Here is a 20410-nt window from a genome sequence, read left to right as displayed (position 1 = left end):
GCTCCGCTTCCCCAGAGACCCACCCTACTAGGGAAAGAGAGAGGCAGACTGGGAGTATGGACCCACCAGTCAACGTCCATGTTCAGCAGGGAAGCAATTACAGAAGACAGACCTTCCACCTTCTGCAACCCACAAAGACCCTGGGTCCATGCTCCCAGAGGGATAGAGAATGGGAAAGCTATCAGGGGAGATATGGGAGATATAGGGGAGAGATGGGATATGGAGATTGGGTGGTGGGAATTGTGTGGAGTTGTACCCCTCCTACCCTATGGTTTTGTTAATTTATCCTTTCTTAAATAAAAAGAAAAAGAGAAAAGAAAATGGGAGAGTGGAGGGGAGGGGAGAGGAGGGAAGGGGGGAAGGGAGAAGAGGAGAGGAGAGAAGAGGAGAGGAGAGGAGAGGAGAGGAGAGGAGAGGAGAGGAGAGGAGAGGAGAGGAGAGGAGAGGAGAGGAGAGGAAAGGAGAGGAGATGGGAGTGATAGGGTGGGGTGGTAGGCGGAGGCTGGCTGATAGAGGAGGAGCCTCCTTCAGAGCCTTCAGCTGAGCAGCCATGGCCTCTGGCAGCACTTGGCTCCCTGTCAACACTCTGATGCTCAAGGTCAGCTTCTTCCTCTGTGAGTACCAAAGTGCCCTAAAGTTAGAGGGGAGAGGTTTGTACAGAGGGCTGGGACCCAGTGTCCTATATGGAGGAACAACAGTTGGTGGAGGCTGTGGTGAGCAGACATGGGGAGAAGTGAAACTGGACACGTATAGTAAGTCATAAGAGTAAATATTTCCCCAAGAAAGGGTTAATAAAATAAAAAGAAAGGAGACAGAGAAAGGAATGAGGTTGCTCAGGGAGAGAGAGGTATGGGGCTGGGTTTGCGGAAAGCAAGTAGGCAGTGTGTGTCTGCAGGGCACTATCATCCTGCTCCCCCAAGGCTCTAGGGGCTGAGGGAGGACAAGGGGACTGAGGTCTCTCCAGGCAGCCCACAGGGACCTCTGGCAGGAAAGTCACCTCAGCTTCACTTGAGAGACTATCTCCTCCCTGCTCTGTGGCCCCTGCAGCCTTAATCCAGGCATCAGCAGCTTCCTGTTTATTTGCTAGACATTCTGCCCCTCAGCTGCTTCTTCCTGTGCCCTGCACATACACCCCAAAGCTGGCTTCATTCCTCCCCCACAGGCTGAAAGGGCTGTGGAGAGAGAAGTCCGAGGGGACTCCCATGGCCTGGTCACTAGACCCTGAGCTGGGCTCTGTGTGCAGAGCAGGCAGGTGGGAACCAGGACTCCTCCATCTTCTGGCCTTCCTATGTGGTCACCAGGCTGCCCAGGCTTTCAGGGCTGTGCTGTCTGAAGGCTGCACACACTGTCCTTGTGACCCAGGTCACCTTGTTCCCAGAGCTCCCTGATGATCCTAGTTCTGCTTCTTGGGCAAGTGCTCTTCCCTTTCTGAGCTCCCACTTGCTCACCTGTAGGAAGGGTAGAATATGCCACAGAGAGATTTAATCAAATAATGCAGATTCCAACCTGGCAACATAGCTCACTTGGATAGTGTGTGGCTTTGCTGTGTTGGAAACCCAACGCTCACTGCAATGAAGGAAACTTCAGTGCTGTGGTGTCTTTTACTCTATTTCTGCCTTTCTGTTCTATCCAAAACAAAATTGTTTATATGTGTAACTTTATAGCTTTAAAATTTAATGAAATATCTGCAATCATACTGTAGAAAACAAATGGGGGCAAGTAGTAGGACACCAACTTGAGCACATTTGGACCCAGGTTTGAGCTCCCAGCCCCCAGCTGCAGGGGGAAAGCTCTGTGAGTGTTGCAGGTATCTCGCTTTCTCTCTCCCTCTCTGGCTCCCCCTTCCCTCTCAATTTCTGACTGCCTCTATCCAACAAATAAGTAAAGATAATTAAAAAATATAAAGAAAAAGAAAACAAATGGAATCCTCATTTTATCACTGATTTTTGTCATGCTCCAACAATTAAGGAAGAAAGAAAGAAAGAAAAAGGAAGGGAGAAAGAAAGAAGGAACTGACAAGTATAGTTGTCTTCCTAGAAACCAATTTAAAAAAAATCATTGTTGATAGTTGAACAAAAAATTACTAGATGGGACCATCTGTTCTATTTATCAGCAACAATAGATGTGATGGTTAAGCAAAGAGGACAGCTGTATGGTCATGATCAGAGGTGACAATGAAAACTAGGAGAGCTGGAGCTATTTTGCTTAGCAAATTAACACTGGTACTCTTCTTTACTGAGAATACTTGGTATGGAAGTGGGTTGGTACTTCAGGCATTCCTGAAAATTACAGGGAGATTTTTGAATGAAGAGGGGAAATAAAAACTAGTTTATTTGATGTGTCGGAAGCATTTTCTTATTTTTATAGAGACAGAAGGGCAGAAAGAGACTATAACAGCAAAGCTTCCTTCAATGCAGTGCTGGCCAAGCTCAAACCTGAGCTGAAGACATAGCAAAACAGTTATAACAGTGAAAAATCCAAACCCCATAAGAGGGTAAATCACACATGGCAAGTTACACCTCTAAGGATGTGACAACGACCACTCTCAGTAAACATGGGAGGAAAGTAGAAATAAATATATGTTTAGCACCAGCCATAAGCAAGGACTACTCCAGCAAAGTTGTATTTGATGCCTTATTTATTTATTTATTTATTTATTCGCTCATTCATTCATTCATTTTTACCAGAGCACTGCTCAGCTCTGGCTTCTAGTAGTGCTGGGAATTGAACCTGAGACACTGAGTACCTCAGGCATGAAAATCTCTTTGAATAACCACTATGCTATCTCTCCTACCTCTGCTGCCCCATTTCATCCTCACTTAATGTTTGCTGAGGGAAACAATTTAATATTTACCTCTAGTTTGGGGGTTAAGGAAACGTTCCAATTTATGGTGCTCACTCCTCTCTCAGTTTCTGTTTTTCTCAGCGAAGAACTAGCTGCTTTCCTTGATACCTCCTCTTCCTCCCCCTCCTGCTGCCTGTGTTCTGTCACAGAGGGATTGGTGAGGAGCTTGGGGAGGCCTATGGGGTTCTCTCTAGGTGTGGTTACCCCACCAAGGCCCATGCTACATGCATCAGAGCACATCCATCCACCATGCCCCCAAAATAACCTCAGTCTCTCCTCAGAGAACTGTGTAGGGGGCAGGGTACAGATTCACAGGAAGCCACCACTACCTCCTGACCCCTCTGTGACTGTTTGTTCACCAACCCCAGAAGCCGGAAGCCCCTGGAAGAGACAACTGCTCCTGCTCACCTGAATTCTCAGCAGCACAGAGTTACCCAGGCTTAATGTGGTCACTCCCAGTGGTGGTGGGCAGGACAGGAGCTGCTGCCACCAAGCCTAGTTGATGCCCTTTCTATCCCTGGCCACTGACAGCACGCAGGTTACCATATATTATTTCTGATGCTTCCATTGTATTAACTGGAGTTCTTGTCAATGATTAAGTCTTCACTTAATCATTGTCTCCTAGTGGAAGTTAGCAGGTAAGCATGATTCCAACCATTTCAGACTTTTAGAATTTTCCCAGGGTCCCTTAATCCTAGTATTGATGATAAAGCATAGCCCTAGTCCCTGCCAGAATGTGCAAGCTTTTCCACTAACTATAATTTCAGTTCCCTTGGTTGTTCAGGGGTACATGTAGCCTTTTCCCAGAGACTCCCTGGAGTGTTATCAACTTGGGGGGCCCATGGATGGCCCTCTTTTGAGAAGTGCAGGGGCATTTAAGTTGGTTTGGAAAGATCTATACAGAACCTCTGAGACTCAACTATTCTCTGGAACCCTGGTAAACTATATAATTGAACCCTGTGTCTGGGCCAGTGGTTGAATGATGGACTGTGGGGCTGGGGCAGGGGCCCAGAAGGCAGGCCTGGTGCTGTTCTGTGTCGCTAGCTCTTGAGCTGGTGCAGCAGTAAAACCAGTAGCAGATTACTGGAGTTCTGTTTACAGTCTTGGGGGTCTTTGGAGACTAGAAAGGTAGCTCAGACAGAGGACTGGGCATGCTCAGGGAAAGGAGACTGGGGAAAACCTAGGAGCTGGTTCAGTGCAGAAAGTATTGCACTTACAAGCATAAGGTCCTGGGTTTGATCCCTGGCATCACATGTGTTAGAGTGATGTTCTGCTTCTTCCTCTCTCTCTCTCTCTCTCTTTTCATATGTGTGTGTGTGTGTGTGTGTGTGTGTGTGTGTGTGTGTCTGTGTCTTTCTCTCTGTATCTCTGTGTCTCTCTCAAATTAATAAATACTATTTTTTAAAGAATAAGGAATAAGAAAGAGAATAGAAAATAGTAAGAAACAAGTTAGGAAAGAGCGCTGAGTCAGGTTGGTGTATGAAGGCTGGTGATTCGGTACTTTGGTTTCTCTTCAATTGATAGGGACATGAAAGCCACCAAAGTTTGGTATTACTGGGGTGGCACTCCAAAGGAAGGGACTCCATCTCAGATCTAGAAATGGATTTCACCAAACCAGAGAAAGAAATAAAGCATGACATTTTAAATGAGAGCGTCATATTATCATTCCTTATAGGTGAGTTTTTCCATTGAAAACTCTAATCAAATCCAGAGGAAATGTATTGCAAACGACAAGAGAACTTGGGAAAGGAGCTGGCTACAAAATTAAAGAGCATGTTTAAATAGACATGTTACATTAGACTAGCAATCTGATGGACATTCAGGCATCTGAAAATAAAATAGAGAGAGAGAGAGGTAGAAAGAGGGGGGTGAGCGGTGGTGCAGTGGGTTGAGCACACGTGGCGCAAAGCGCAAGGATGGGCGTAAAGATTCCAGTTCGAGCCCCCCGCTCCCCACCTACAGGGGAGTCGCTTCACAGGCGGTGAAACAGGTCTGCAGGTGTCTGTCTTTCTCTCCCCGTCTCTGTCTTCCCCTCCTCTCTCCATTTCTCTCTGTCCTATCCAACAACGACGACATCAATAACAGCGACAATAATAATAACTACAACAACGGTAAAACAACTAGAGCAACAGAAGGAAAAAAATGGCCTCCAGGAGCGGTAGATTCGTGGTGCACACACCAAGCCCTAACGATCACCATGGAAGCAAAAAAAAAAAGGTAGCAAGAACTGTGTGATACATGACAAAATTATAAAATCCTGAAGAACAGAAAATGACTTCTGAATAAATAGTAAAACTCAGCATGCTCTCCAACAGAAAAACTAAATCATAAAGAAATCCATATAGGTGGGAGTAGTAGCATAATGGCTATGCTAAGAGATTCTCGGGCCTGAGTCTCCAAAGTCCCAGGTTCAATCCCCTGCACCACCATAAGCCAGAGCTGAGCAGTACTCTGGTTGGGGAAAGAAAAGAAAGAAAGAAAGAAAGAAAGAAAGAAAGAAAGAAAGAAAGAAAGAAAGAAAGAAAGAAAGAAAGAAAGGAAGGAAGGAAGGAAGAAAGAAAGGGGAAAAGGAAGAAAGGAAGAAAAAGAAATCCATTTTCTAAATGTTACCCTCCTGTTAAAAAAAAAGTCAACAAGGTTTATTTTTATTTTTTTTTTTTGTAAAATGGAAACACTGACAAAGCCATAGGATAAGAAGAGTACAATTCCACACAATTCCTGTCCTGTCCCACGGGACCTTCAACGTGGGTTAACCTAGGAGAGGGAGTGAGGACAAGAAAAGAAGGGAGAGGGAAGGGGACAAGACTCGCGAGAGAAATGAGGCAAGTCAAGATTCTGATCAAGTCTGTTTATTAGCACCAAAGCTGCTGTTTTTAAGGGGCAAGGGGGGAGTTAGCAGCTGGGGACTGTTGATTGAAGTGGTGTGTTGTCGTAGTAATCAGCCTTTATCTGGAAGGTCCTGGGTGATTCATGGGGAAGTGGAATTGGGAGACAGGAACTTATCTTGTCTGTGAACAAAGACTCTATGGTGTAAAGAAGCAGGAACTTAACTTTTAAGCAAGGCCAGTCTGTGAACAAAGACTCTGTGGTCATGCCAATAGCAACCTTGAGGGCACATGTGGCTCCCCACAAATTCCCACCACCAGAACTCCGTATCCCATCCCCTCCCCTGATAGCTTTCCTATTTTTTTTTATCTTTTTTTTAATATTTATTTTATTTATTTATTCCCTTTTGTTGCCCTTGTTGTTTTATTGTTGTAGTTATTATTGTTGTCGTCGTTGTTGGATAGGACAGAGAGAGATGGAGAGAGGAGGGAAGACAGAGAGGAGGAGAGAAAGATAGACACCTGCAGACCTGCTTCACCGCCTGTGAAGCGACTCCCCTGCAGGTGGGGAGCCGGGGTTCGAACCGGGATCCTTATGCCGGTCCTTGTGCTTTGCGCCACGTGCGCTTAACCCGCTGCACTACAGCCCGACTCCCCAGCTTTCCTATTCTTTATCCTTCTGGGAATATGGACCCAAGATCATTGTGGGATGCAGAAGGTGGAAGGTCTGGTTTCTGTAATTGCTTCCCCTCTGAACATGGGCATTGGCAGGTCAATCCATACTCCCAGCCTGTCTCTTACTTTCCCTAGTGGGGCAGAGCTCTGGGGAAATGGGGCTCCAGGACACATGGTGGGGTTGTCTGCCCAGGGAAGTCCAGTTGGCATCATGGCAGCATCTAGAACCTGGTGGCTGCAACAACAACAAAAAATTAACATATAAAGTTGAACAAATTGTTAACTAATCATGAACCCAAAGGCTGGAATATTGCAGATGGAGATTTGAGGTCTCAGTTTTGAAGATAGCTAGTAGGTCTGTTTTAGATATATTCCAAAGAGCCATGACAATACTATTTTTTTCCTGAACCTGACATTTGACATGCAGGTGGACCCAGGTTATTGTCTGGAGAGATGATGTCATGACTAGAAAAAGGACTAAAAAACTGGATCAAAAAAAAAGAAAGAAAGAAAAAAGAAAAAGAAAGCTGGATCAGGGAAGAAAGTAGCTCCCAAATATGGGAAAAGTGTATAAATATTGCTGGCTATAAACTTCATCAATTTGATCTGATCTGGGGCCCATATTCAGCTTAGGAGCCTATGTGACCTCTGCATCCCTGTAGATCTGAGCTCACATTCTGTGGTCATGAGTAGGAACATTCCAAGCTGCCCCAATGTCAGGACCCATCTTCCCCAGGTTGTAGATAAGAGTATGTTATCCAGGCTCCATTTGGAGGATGGGACATTCTCTACCATTGTCGATCCACCTTGAGAAAAAGGTCCTATGGGGGCCCCCAAAGGGGTCCATTATGTTGTTCCTGACCAATGAATTATTTATATGAAAAGTATGAGGCAAGAACATCCAAAAATAGTCAAAAAAAAAAAAGAAAGTACAATCAAGAGAACTAGTTCAGTGAGACATTAAAACATATTATGAAACTCTAGGCATGAAAATAGTAGGTGTGAAAATAGCATGTGACTAAATAAAACAAAAAATAATAATTAATAACTGTGAGACAGTTGGCTGGTAATTAAGAAAAATAATAAAATACATAACACAAAAATATTTAGATATAAAAAATGGAGATAAAATTGTGAGATCATTTTTAAGAACTGCTTTTTAAAAATATATATATATTTTTTTAGGGAGTCAGACGGTAGCACAGCAGGTTAAGCGCAGGTGTTGCAAAGCGCAAGGACTGGCGTGAGGATCCCAGTTTGAGCCCCTGGCTCCCTACCTGCAGGGGAGTCGCTTCACAGGAGGTAAAGCAGGTCTGCAGGTGTCTATCTTTCTCTCTCTCTCTCACTCTCTCTCTCTCTGTCTCCCCCTCCTCTCTCCATTTCTCTCTGTCCTATCCAACAACATAAACAAAAATAATAACTACAACAACAATAAAAAACCAAGAGGAACAAAAAGGAAAATAAATAAATAAATATTAAATATATATTTTTAAATAGGGGGACAGGGGTACATAGTTATGCAAAGAGAAACTCATACCTGAAGATCTGAAGTCCCAGGTTCAATCCCCCTCACCACTATGAGCCAGAGCTGATCAGTGTTCTGCTAGAGAGAAAGAGAGAGAGGTGAAGAGGGAGAGAGACCCAGGGCATTATTCTGGCACAAGTGATGCTGAGGATTGAACTCAGTACCTCATGCTGGTGATTCCAGTGCTTTAGCTACTATTACACAGATAGTTTTTAAAACCTAGGAGAAGGAAGCACTTATATATGACAAAAGCAAATACAATTAAAATCTTCTGGAAGTAAAAATAATAGAAATGTAGATTTGACAATATAAAATGTTTTCATTGTAAAATGACTATGCACATCTAAGGAAAGTCACAAATTAGGATAATATTCTCACTTAATTTTTTTAATTTCTTTACTGGGGCAATAACATTTTACAGTCTACAGTGAAATACAATAGTTTGTACATGTGTAACATTTCCCAGATTTCCACATAACAATTCAACCCTCACTATGTCCTCTGTCATCATGATCCAAGACCTGAACTCTCCCCAGTCTTTTTCTTTGATGCAAAGCACCAACGCTAGTCCAAGTTCTGCTTAGTGTTTTCTTTTCTTATCTTGTTTTTCAACTTCTGCCTATGAGTGAGATCATCCCATATTCATTCTTTTGTTTTGGACTTATCTCACTTAACAAGATTCCTTCAAGCTCCATCCAAGATGAGGTGAAGAAGGTGAATTCACCATTTTTAATAGCTGAGTGGTATTCCATTGTGTGTATATACCACAAATTACTCTGCCACTCATCTATTGTTGGATAATTTACTAAAAACAAAAATAGGAGAAAATTTAAAATATTTAGATGGAGATAAAAGATAACAATTATGGGAAGTTTATGTGACCAAGCAAAAATTAAAGCAGCTCTTTGTGTGCTTTTATGAAAATAATCACTAACCTACATCACTAAAGTGAAAACAAGAACTGGTCAGAGAAGAATATGGAAAGTGCCTACATTAAAAAAATGCCCATTATTGCTTGTCAGGAAAATGAAAATCAAGACAATGAGCAATCACCTCACACATATGAGAAGATCTTATATGAAAAAGGTCAGAAACAGAGTGCTGGCAATAGTGTGGAGAAAAGGAAGCCCTTACACACTGGTCCAGCCCCCTCTGAAAAAAACAATATGGAGATTTCTCAAAATATTAACTACAGATCCACTTTTTGACCCAGCAATCCCACTCCTAAGTATCTATTGCAAAAGTGTTCATCGAAAAAGATATATGGACACTTGCATTTTTTGCAGCACTATTTATAATAATCAAGATATGTAATAATTCAACTACCCAATGAAACATCAGTTTATGTAGTTGTCTGGTGTTATTTCTATTAAGAAAACTCAAAACTATACAGCAGTTGAAGATTCAAAGTCTATAACTTAATCCAACAGTATTACATTAAAAGGATTATATACTGCTATCAATTAGGTAGTTGGGATTAATCCTAGGAATGTATCAGTGGTTCAACATAAGAAAATTCATCAGCAAAACTTAACATATTGATAGAATGAAGCAAAAAAAATTTTCGGGGGGGTCGGGAGGTGGCACAGCGGGTTAAGCGCACGTGGCGCAAAGCGCAGGGACGGGCGGAAGGATCCCGGTTAGAGCCCCCTGGCTCCCCACCTGCAGGGGAGTCGCTTCACAGGCAGTGAAGAAGGTCTTCAGGTGTCTATCTTTCTCTCCTCTCTGTCTTCCCCTCCTCTCTCCATTTCTCTCTGTCCTATCCAACAACGAACGACATCAACAATGTCAATAATAATAACCACAACAAGGCTACAACAACAAGGGCAACAAAAGGGGGAAAAAATGGCCTCCAGGAGCGGTGGATTCATGGTGCAGGCACTGAGCCCAGCAATAACCCTGGAGGGAAAAAACAAAAAAAAATTTTTTTTTCACAGATGCTGAAGAAGCTTATGATAAAATTCAATATATTTTCATGACATGAGCTCTCAGAAAACAAGAAATAGGAGTAAAGTTTCCTGGCCATAATAAAAGACATCTGTGGAAAAGTTCACACTGAACATCAAACGGAAAGTGAAAGGCTGAAAGTTTTCCCCTAATGATCATGAGCAAAGCAAGTTTCCTGTTTTTCATTACTGCTACTGATTGCTGTCCAGGAAATTCTCTCCAGAACAAATAGATAAGAAAAGAAATTAATAGCATACAAATCAGAAAGTGATAACTGAAACTATCTGTTTGCAAGGGACATGATTTTGATACATTCTTTAAAAACCTACAGATTACATGCACACACAGAAACTACTAGATTTGGGGCCAGGCAGTGGCACATATGGTTGAGCACACGTTATAATGCACATGGTTCAAGCCCTTGGTCCCCAACTGCAGAAGGAAATATTCATGAGTTGTGAAGCAGGGGTGCTGGTCTCTCTCTCTCTCTCTCTCTCCCTCCCTCCCCCTCTCCCTCTCCCTCTCCCCCTCCCCCTCCCCCTCCCCCTCCCCCTCTCCCTCTCCCTCTCCCCCTCCCCCTCCCCTCTCCCTCTCCCTCTCCCTCTCCCCCTCCCCCTCCCCCTCCCCCTCTCCCTCTCCCTCTCCCCCTCCCCCTCCCCCTCCCCCTCTCCCTCTCCCTCTCCCTCTCCTTCTCTCCCCCCTGTCTCTCTCTCTATATATATATCCAATAATAAATAATAATTTTTCCCTCACACCTATGGACATCTAAACTTTGACAAAGGTGCCCAGACTATTAAATGGGGAAAGCAGAGTCTCTTCAACAAATGGTGTTGGAAAAAATGGGTTGAAACATGCAGAAGACTGAAACTGAACCACTATATTTCACCAAACACAAAAGTAAATTACAAGTGGATCAAGGACTTGGATATTAGGCCAGAAACTATCAGATACTTAGAGGAAAATATTGGCAGAACTCTTTTCCACATAAATTTTAAAGACATCTTCAAAGAAACAAATCTAATTACAAAGAAGATAAACCTATGGGACTAAATCAAATTAAAAGGCTTCTGCACAGCAAAAAATAATAATAATAATACCCAAACCAAGAGACTCCTCACAGAATGGGAGAAGATTTTTACGTGCCATACATCAGACAAGAGTTTAATAACCAAAATATATAAAGAGCTTGCCAAACTCAACAACAAGAAAACAAATGACCCCAGTAATCAACTACAGTAATCAAAGCAGTATGGTGCTGACATAGGGTGTACACATGTATAGACTTGTGGGGCAGAATTGAGAGTCATGAAATTAACCCAAACATCTATAGTTAACTGATTTATCATTGTTGATTTGACATTGGTTTACAATATTATACAGTAAGCCACTAAAACCCCCAATAAAAGAAAAAAGAAATATATTCACTCAGAAAGTTGTACATAGATGTTTATAAAAAGCATTATTCAGGGGGCTAGGTGGTAGCACACCTAGTTAAGCACACACATCACAGTGCTCAAGGACCAGGTTCAAGTCCCTGATCCCCACCTGCAGGAGGGAAGCTTCACAAGTGGTAAAGCAGGGCTACAGGTGTCTCTTTGTCTCTCTCCCTCTCTATCTCCCTCTCCCCTCTCAATTTCCCTCTGTCTATATCCAGTAATAAGGAAAAAGGGGAAAAAGCATCATTCATTCTAAAAGGTACAAAGAACCCAAATGTCCACCAATAAATGGATAAGCAAATTGTGGTTGATACATACAATAGACTATTCAGTCATAAAAAGGGACAAATATTGATAAGAATAACAACTTATATAAAGCTTGGAAACACTGTGTTAAGTAAATGAAGTAAAGTCAAGGTCACATCTTATATAGTTTGTTTTATATTAGGTGGCCAGGGTAGGCAAATCCTGTTTTAAATATGCAAACCTCCCCAACTCCACCCTTTTATATCCATATTTTAGAAAACACCAGCTTGTGCTGCGTATTGGAAGGTCATAGCATTCCAGCTGAACGCTTCCTTGTGCCCTCACACCAGAGATACTGAGTGGAATTGGATTCTGATTATTATGAACAATAGACAATGTACCTAATGCCCTGGAAGCATAATACCTCTGATCCTGAGTGCTATGAAGTTAAAGAAAAGTATCACCAGTGGCATCCAGTGGGCAGGAGTGTTGGGGGAAGAGAGAGACTATTTAACATATATGTAATACACGTGAGTATTTTCTAGAGGACTTAGCGGTGGCTTACATGGTAGAGTGCACATGTTACAGTGTGCCAAGGACTAGACTAGCCCCCATCACTTGCAAGCAGGAAGCTTTATGAGTGGTGGAGCAGCGCTGTAGGTGTCTATCTCACTCTCTCTCCCTGTTTCTCCCTGTCTCTGGCCCTTTGTCATAAATAAAGAGAAACAAATTTTTTAGAAATGGTTGCCAGGATAGTGGAGGAATCACACAGGCGCCCAGTAATAACCCTAGTGGCTAAATAAATAAATAAATAAATACCTATTTTCTAACGTGATAAAACTATTCCAAATCTAGAGAGAGTGTTGATTGGTTTTCCCAACACTGTGACTCACTGAATGCCACTGAATTTTACACTTTTTAGTGTTAGTCATATTTATGAGAATTTTATTATAGGGATTAAAAAAACATGCACTCAGTGTATGTTGGTAGAGTTACTGAAATACAAGATAAAAAGGAAACAAAACTAAAAAAGCATCCAAAAGAAAAATGTTAAAAGGAAAAATAATCAAGGCTCAAGTGGTGGTGCACCTGGTTGAGTATACATGTGCAAGGACCCAGGTTCCAGCCCCCAGGCCCCACATGCAGAAGGAATGCTTCACGAGTGATGAAACAGCTCTACAGTTCTCTCTCTTTCCCTTTCTTTCTTCTTCTCTCTCTCTCTCCTTAGCTCCCCTTCCCTCTCAATTTCTCTGCCGTCCTCAAAAAAATCTGAAAAAGGAAAAATAATCAAACTCCTTCCTCTACATAACTGAATGTTTCATAACCCTGAAAAGATATCTGTGCACTACTTAGAAGAAATGTAAATGAGCTACAAACTTTTCACTTTAGCCTCAATGTCCACCAGGCTAAGAGAAGATACTGGCACTTAGGTAAGGGTGCAGAAACAAGATTACCTCAGAGTCCATTTGGAGAAAACCCTCAGAGAAGTTCTCATCAAACAACAAATGACTCACAATAAAGATCCCAAGAAGCTGGAAATACCTTTTTTACAAGAGCACAGTATTAAGTTCAGTACCACCCAATATAGTAAATTCACCATAGTAAATGATGAAAAAGTGAATCAGAATTTGTGACGAATGATAAGGGAAGATTCTTGAAATGAGGAAATCATTTTCAGGGTAGGATGCGGAGTGGGAGAAAAGATCTAACTATGGTCAAGAAACAGAATACTTGACTGCTTATATAAAACTTCAAATTGAAAGAACTTGTCATGGGGCCAGGTGATTGTTTACCTGTTTGAGTGTATGTTACAATGCTCAAGGTTTGAGCCCCTAGTCCCCACCTGTAGCTTTGCAAGTGGTGAGGCAGTGGTGATGCAAGTGTCTTTCTGTCTCTCTTCCTCTCTATCTCCCCCTTCCCTCTTGATTTCTGGCTGTCTCTGCCTAATAAATAAAATAAAGATAATACCAAAATATATAATGTTTTAAGAAAGAAAAGATCTGTGGTGGCAAGGACAGGACTAGAACATTACCCAGACAGAGGTGAACAGAAAGGCTGGGTCAGAGACTGGTTTGTGATCCATGAACTTGAGGAGTGGTGAGCATGGGGTATGGTGGGCAGGAGGGTCCCAATGGGATGGCTCCATGCAATCGCAGAGAAATGACAGGGTCTGTGAGATAAGTTCTAGTGGGAATAATAAGAAGCACAAAATCATGTTGAAACTGCTCAGAAGAAAAGAATAGAAAGAAGGTAGCTAATTGCTCTGAGCAGCACTGTCCCAGCCTCCGACCCTTTCCTTGTAGAATGCCTTTCTCCTTGGGCTTTTGTGACACTGATTTGCCCCTTTGCTTCTTCTCCATCTCTCTTCATGGGCCCAGATCTTCTGCTGGTTAGTTCCATGCCTTCTTTATCTACAGTCTCTCCTTAGGAGAGTTTAGTGGATCCTGTGGTTTTAGCAGTTTAACTGCACTAAAGAACATTTCTCCAGCCCTGAGCTTCAGACGCAAGCCTGCTAGCACCTGTGCTTGGAAGCCAAAGTTACCACTTCTGAAGCTGAGCCTTTGTTTTATGCCTCCCCTCCCTTCAAACCTGATCTTTCCTGGGTTTCAAGGATAATCAAAGCTTAATGGGTGTCATATTACTTAAGGGGTGTCACATGGCTTCCTCTCTGTTTAAAGAATCCAGAATCCTCTTTGATGCTTCTTTTCTTTCACTTAGCCCAACCCTTCAGCAACCCCTGGAAGCCCCACCTCCAAATTTTTCCAGTCTCTCCAGTGTCTCCCCACCCCACCATCATCCTTCTCTCAGCTAACCTATTGCAAGAGCCTCTGAGCTGTAACCCCTTTACTTACTCTGACCTCCTTGTAAACTCTACTCCATTCAGAATCTATTCTAATGACCATTGGCCATGCAAGCTACATGCTATCCCTCTGCTAAAGTGATCCATTTCTTCCTGTCATATTGTCCCCACCTGCACAGCACTCTCTGTCCCTCTGTCTCCTTTCTCCAGGACTCCTCCTCACTCATCCCACTCCAGTCACAGCTCCTCCTTCTGTCCTACATGCAGGCCAAGGTCATTTTTGCCTTGGAACCTTGGTGCCTCTGCCTGGAGCACTCTGCTTCAGTCAGGGTTCGGCATCATCATCTTGTTTTCTCAGGGGACCTCCTGATGAATCACTCACACCCAGCCCTCCACCAAACCGCCACTGTTCTATCATATTTTCCAAAGTGTTGGCCAACATTTGTGGTTACGAACAACAGAAACCAACTGACATCTTGAGCTGGAGCACATGAGGTGGCCCACAGATCTTTAGAGTCCGGAGGATGAGGCTGTGAGATTAACCACAGGAACCATGTCCTGTCATGCAACCAGAGCTGGTCCAATGTCACTCCTGGCATAGACTGTCACACCCAACACCCATGACAGGAGCCATTGCTCCACCACAGAACTGCCTCAGCACTGCCTCAGAAAGCTGGTGAGACTGCTGTCCTGACACCACTGTCCACAGCACATAGCTGGGTCCTGCTCTGCTTACACCTGCTGGGGGCAGAGGCAGGACAGGGGCTTCTGTATGGGCGAGCCCAGGTCATATGTGACCTCAACAGCAAAACAGACTGGGAAAAATGGTCTGACATCCCGAAGGGCTGTGCTCTGCCTCCTCAGGTGGGGCAGCCCACAGGTGCAGAAGGGCTCAGAAGCCTGGCAGCAGGCAGGGAATCTGAGCCTCAGCTCCTCTTTGTCCTCAGTTCCTCCACACTCTCTGATAGCACTTGTTCCCCTACTTTTCAGCATCTCCCTCACTTGAGGAGAGTCTGCCAGAGTAGGTGAGACCAACTCTCCAGGCACCCTATGTTCCCAGACACTGGAGGGCACCAGCTCAATGAGCTTTCATGAAACCTCTGCAGGTGGCAAGAAGGGGCAAGATGGTGCCAGACAACGGGGGGTGGGTGCAGGGAGAAAGAGAAACAGGCGCATTGAGATGTCCAAACACGGTTCCATAAGACTAGAATGGCCTGTGACAACCGAGTTTGGTGATTTCAGGCTTATTAGGGACCTAACCCAGAGCAGGTCAGAGTTGAGCACAGCCAGAAGGAGCTCTGCCATGTGGTGGGGACAATATGGTGACTTTACAGAAAGAGGACATGGTTCCTTTACAGTGTTTCCAAATGGGGAAACTGAACTATTATTTACCAACTTAGACATTGTCAGCGTCTTCTTCCTGGAGTTGGACTCAAGGCCATTTGTCTGTGAGAAAATTAATATAAGTGTGAGTGGGTGTCTCCATGGGCTAGAATCAGAGCTGCCTGTCCTGGGTGAGACCAGGTCTCAGCAGGTCCCTCTGCAGCTGTGCTCTGTGTCTGTGGACATAGAGACACTGCTTTTTTCATAGACAGAAGATGCATGTGATGAGAAAGCATGTAGCAGAAGCAACATAATCTGTCCTCTCCCCTAATTCTAGCTGTTTCTTCCCCCAGGCTCCCAGGCTCTCAGACACCCCAGCTCCCCCTGGCCCCTCAGAAGGACAGTTGGGGACTCTGTCCAGCTGCAGCTGAACACCTCTTTGTCCTCCAACATCAGAGATATTGAGTGGGTTTGGGTTCCTGAATATTCTAAACTTCCAGTGTCTGTAGTGTCTGTAGTGTGGAGACCACCCTCCCTTGATGCTAACTGGTATAGACTTGAAGAAAAATACAGGCAGAGACTCAACCTGACAAAGACGGCTTCCCTGAGCATCAGGAATCTCACTGTGGACATGAGTGGACTATACACGGCAAGAATCAAATTCCACACAGGAGAAAACCAGGAGGAAGCCTTTCGGCTCTCTGTGTATGGTAAGGTCTGGGTCACACCCTAACCAGGCAGCAGCACATTTCTAGCAAAAACTAGGCTGAAATCAGGTTTTAAAAGAGTTCTACATGTCTTCTGATGTCCTGAAAACAGAAACTAACAATCTTTTTTTAATATTTATTTATTTTTCTCTTTTGTTGCCCTTGTTTTTTTATTGTTGTAGTTATTGATATAGTCATTGTTGGATAGGACAAAGAGAAATAGAGAGGGGAGGGGAAGACAGAGAGGGAGAGAAAGGTAGACACCTGCAGACCTGCTTCACTGCTTGAACCAGGATCCTTATGCCGGTCCTTGCATTTTGCGCCACCTGCCCTTAACCCTCTGCGCTACCACCCAACTCCCCAAAACTAACAATCTTATGCTATCAGTTAGTGGTGGCTCATAATCAGGTGTGACACCAACAGGGGCAGAAAGCTTATTACAGAAAGCAAGGAAAGAAACAGTCAGGGAGAGAGCTACAAGAGAAAAAAAAAAAAAGATGAGTTTGGGTCTGGGAAGTGGTGCATTGAGTAAGGCACTGGACTTAGAAGCATGAGGTCCTAAGTGATTTCTGGTATCATGTCCCATATGCCAGATCAATGCTGTGGTTCTCTCTTTATTTCCCTCCCTCTCTTCCTCTCTAGTTTGTGTTAATAAAGAGATAAAATCTATATGATGAGCAAGGACTGGAGCAAGGATCCTGGTTCAAGCTCCTGGCCCCCCACCTGCAAGAGATCACTTTGCAAGCAATGAAACAGGTCTGCTGGTGTCTTTCTCTCCCCCTGTCTTCCCCTTCTCTCTCAATTTCTCTCTGTCCTATTCATCAACAACAAAAATGGGAAAAGGTGACCTCCAGGAGCAGTGGATTTGTGGTGTAGGCACCAAGCCCAGCAATAACCCTGGAGGCAAAAAAAAAAAAAGACAGAGAGAAAATCTTGGGCAGAGGAGATAGTATAATGGACTCTTGCCTGAGGCTCCCAAGTTCAATTGCCTATCCCACCACAAGCCAGAATTGAGCAGTGCACTGGCTGAAAAAAAGAAAAAAAAAATCTTTTTTAAAAAATATCTAAAAGAGAGAGAGAGAGAAGCTAGCATAGATTAAGAAGACCATTCAATTGGAAATTATGTATGAGTCACACATTCAGCATGCAGTATTTGAGATTTAAATGATCAATTAATTTGTTTTCATATGACTTAATAAAAAATAGTCCCAATATTTTATTTTAGTCTCTTTATTTAAAAATGGTGCCAGGTCACCAGATTCTGTTATTATATTTTCCCTGGTTTAGGTGAAAAAAATTATCAAGAGAATCTACTTAGATTTTGTTTGGTTAACCAGAGTACTGCTCTGGTTTATGTGACTTTGGGAGCTCTGAACCTCAAGCATAGAAGCTTTTTGTATAACCACTATGCTATCTCCCCAGCCCCTCCAGTCCTTCCCTCTGTGTTGGACTCCTGACTTTGTAAGATCTTTTTTTAATTTAAAAACAATAGGACCATTTTTATTTGCAAGTCAAGGAACTTAATTCCTCCAAGTGTTATCTGGATACTGAAGCTCATTTGTATTTCTCACTGAAATGTAAACTTTTCTAAATCTGCTATAATTTCACACTTGCATTATGATGACCAGTCACAAAAGGAACATTAGCACAGGGATTTCCTCATTTAACACATTATCAGAACAAAGCTAGAACATAAATCCAGATGACAAATTAGAGAGTTCTCAAGACAAAGCTGTCCTAGATCCAGGTCAGGGAGGCAGAAGACCCCTGACCATCCCCCTGGAGCCCCCAGACCATTGCAGAACCCTGCGTTATTCCAGGATGCAGAGTCCTGGGAAGACAGGAAGGGGAGCGAGCAGGAGGGAAGGAAGAGAGGAAGCAGAGCCCATGATTTCCCACATGCCAAGCCTCTCCCTTTTGTCCTCTCTTGCTTCATCACTTCTGCTTGGGCTGTCACACAGCCTCCTAATTAACTGCCTCCTTGTATACTTTCTCTTTCTCCTTACAAATCACCCTCCAGGGTCAGGGGAGGGGGCTCAGCAAGGGAGCCCAGGTCTTGCAGGTATGAGTCCCTGGGGTGGATCTTCTCACTGTCAAAATGTCAGAGTGGTAGTCCACTACATACTTGTTCTCTCTCTCTCTCTCTCTCTCTCTCTCTCTCTCTCCCTCCCTCCCTCTCTATCTCCCTCTCCCTCTCCCTCTCTTCCTGTGCCCCACCCTCTGTGTCCTGGGGTTAGCAAGCTATGAGTGACAATCATCAATAACAAAGGCTGAAATACAAGATGAGTGTCTGGGCCAAAGAAAAAGAAGGGAAAAAAAGTGTGCCTAGCTGGTTTTCCTTCATATGTCTTCCTTTGTCAGTCAGAGCACCAGTGCCCAAATGGAATCTTCCAGCAGTAACTGCCCATTCCCATGACTGTAGAATGAAGAACTCATCTCAGCACTACACAACATTGAGCTGTCTTTCCGACCCTCTTTCTGCCTGCTATGTCTCTCTTTGGGTACAACCTGTCTCTCACTCAGATCTTGGCTTTCAGAACTGCCTGTCCTAAAGTCTTTTCTGTTCACTGTCAGATCAGATTCCTTTTTGGAGTCTTTAAGTTCTCTTCCCTAATACTTTTGTGAATTCTGTTGCTCCTTGTCTTGCCCTAGAGGGGTAGAGGTAGGTGTGTGTGTGTGTGTGTGTGTGTGTGTGTGTGTGTGTGTGTGTGTGTGTGTGTTCCACTTGGGAGAAGGTTGCATGCTCCACTCTCTTTGGCATTCACCCAGTGTTCCACATAGTTCCAAATAGACATTCTGTAAGTATTCCTTTAACCAATTATAATAGTTTTTTAAGACCACTAAGCAACATTTATAGCCCAATATTTTTATTCATTATTTTTTAAGAGAGAAAAGAGAAACACCACAGTACTGTTTACCAATGGAGTCATCCATATGATACCAGGACTTGAACCCTGAATTTCAAATGCAGCAAGTGTTTGCTTTGCTAAGAGAGTTAGCTCTCATCCCCAGATTTTAGCAGTAATTTAAAAATACATACAAAAGTATACTTAAGGGCTGCAGAGACAGCATGATAGTGATGCAAAAACCTTTCATGCCTCAGGGTCGAAATTCACAGATTCAATCTCCAGAACCACCATAAACCAGAGCTGAGCAGTGCTCTGGCCTCTTTATGTGTGTCTTTCTGTCTCTCTCTTATTAAAATAAAATAAATAAGGTTTTTAATGTATATTTTAAAAAGCATACTTACTTTGTCTAAGATTTTCATTTATTTAAACCTGACTAATAGTCCTTCATCTATTGAAAAGAGACATAATAAAAATGCACACAAACTCTTCAGTTAATACATTAAATGCCTAAGAGGTTAAATTTTCCTTTGTAATAGGCCTTGCATTTGGCCTTATGTTTAAATCTGTGTCTGTCTGTCAAACTAGATTTTTTAGAGAAGCTACTGAAAATATTTCCCCCAGAAATGTATCCCATGAGTCTTGTGAAGGCTCACATATATGTAGTTTGTGTTTTACTAACTCTGAAATCATGGCTGGCAAACTACAGCCATCATCAAATTCCGTCTAATGTCTGGTTTTTTTAAGTTTTATTAGAACACAGACACTCTCAGCTATTCATTTACATATTGTTTTTTGTTTCTTTCTTGTTTTATAAATCTTTGTTTGCCTGTTTGTCTGTGTTCTTGTATTTTGCACTAGATGACTCTGCTAATACAGCAGCATCATGTGACTTCACAGGGCGCTTGTGAGGTCACATGAGCTAGAGTTGGAGCTCTGCCTGGAAGTACACACTTTCTCCTTATCGAGTCCCTGACCCTCAAACTTCTGTCCCTCATCACAGACAGCTGCCTCAGTACAGATGCTGGCATTTTGTGTCTATGGAGGAAGAGCTATCTCCAGGATCTTGTTACTGTTTCTCAATTGCCAGTGGAGCAAAAGGACATTAATACACTTCCTAGTTATACCATGTATACATCCTCATAACAAGTCCAACTTCATCAGAATGTGTTGTGAAATTATATTTCTTAATGCTTAATTTAGAAACTGAACGTTGTCTGTTTATAACATATTAA

At 43.1% G+C, this 20410-nt stretch overlaps 1 protein-coding gene across 2 annotated transcripts in view; it reads left to right on the top strand.

Annotated features, from left to right (window-relative positions):
- The first annotated feature begins 465 nt into the window (after positions 1-465).
- LOC132541351 (CD48 antigen-like) overlaps positions 466-20410 on the top strand; it is a 30858-nt gene continuing 10913 nt past the window's right edge. Inside the window, exons 1-2 of one of the 2 annotated variants that reach the window (XM_060201660.1) lie at positions 466-614; positions 15976-16332. In XM_060201660.1, the coding sequence (XP_060057643.1) occupies positions 551-614; positions 15976-16332 (421 nt within the window). In that variant the 5' untranslated portion in view covers positions 466-550. The remainder of the gene's footprint in view (positions 615-15975; positions 16333-20410) is intronic. The other variant, XM_060201661.1, reaches the window with a different exon arrangement.

Source organism: Erinaceus europaeus, chromosome 11 (genome assembly GCF_950295315.1).
Source record: "Erinaceus europaeus chromosome 11, mEriEur2.1, whole genome shotgun sequence".
In the NCBI taxonomy this organism is placed as follows: Eukaryota; Metazoa; Chordata; class Mammalia; order Eulipotyphla; family Erinaceidae; genus Erinaceus; species Erinaceus europaeus.
Note: the sequence above shows the minus strand (reverse complement) of the source record. Positions and strands in the feature narration are given on the sequence as shown.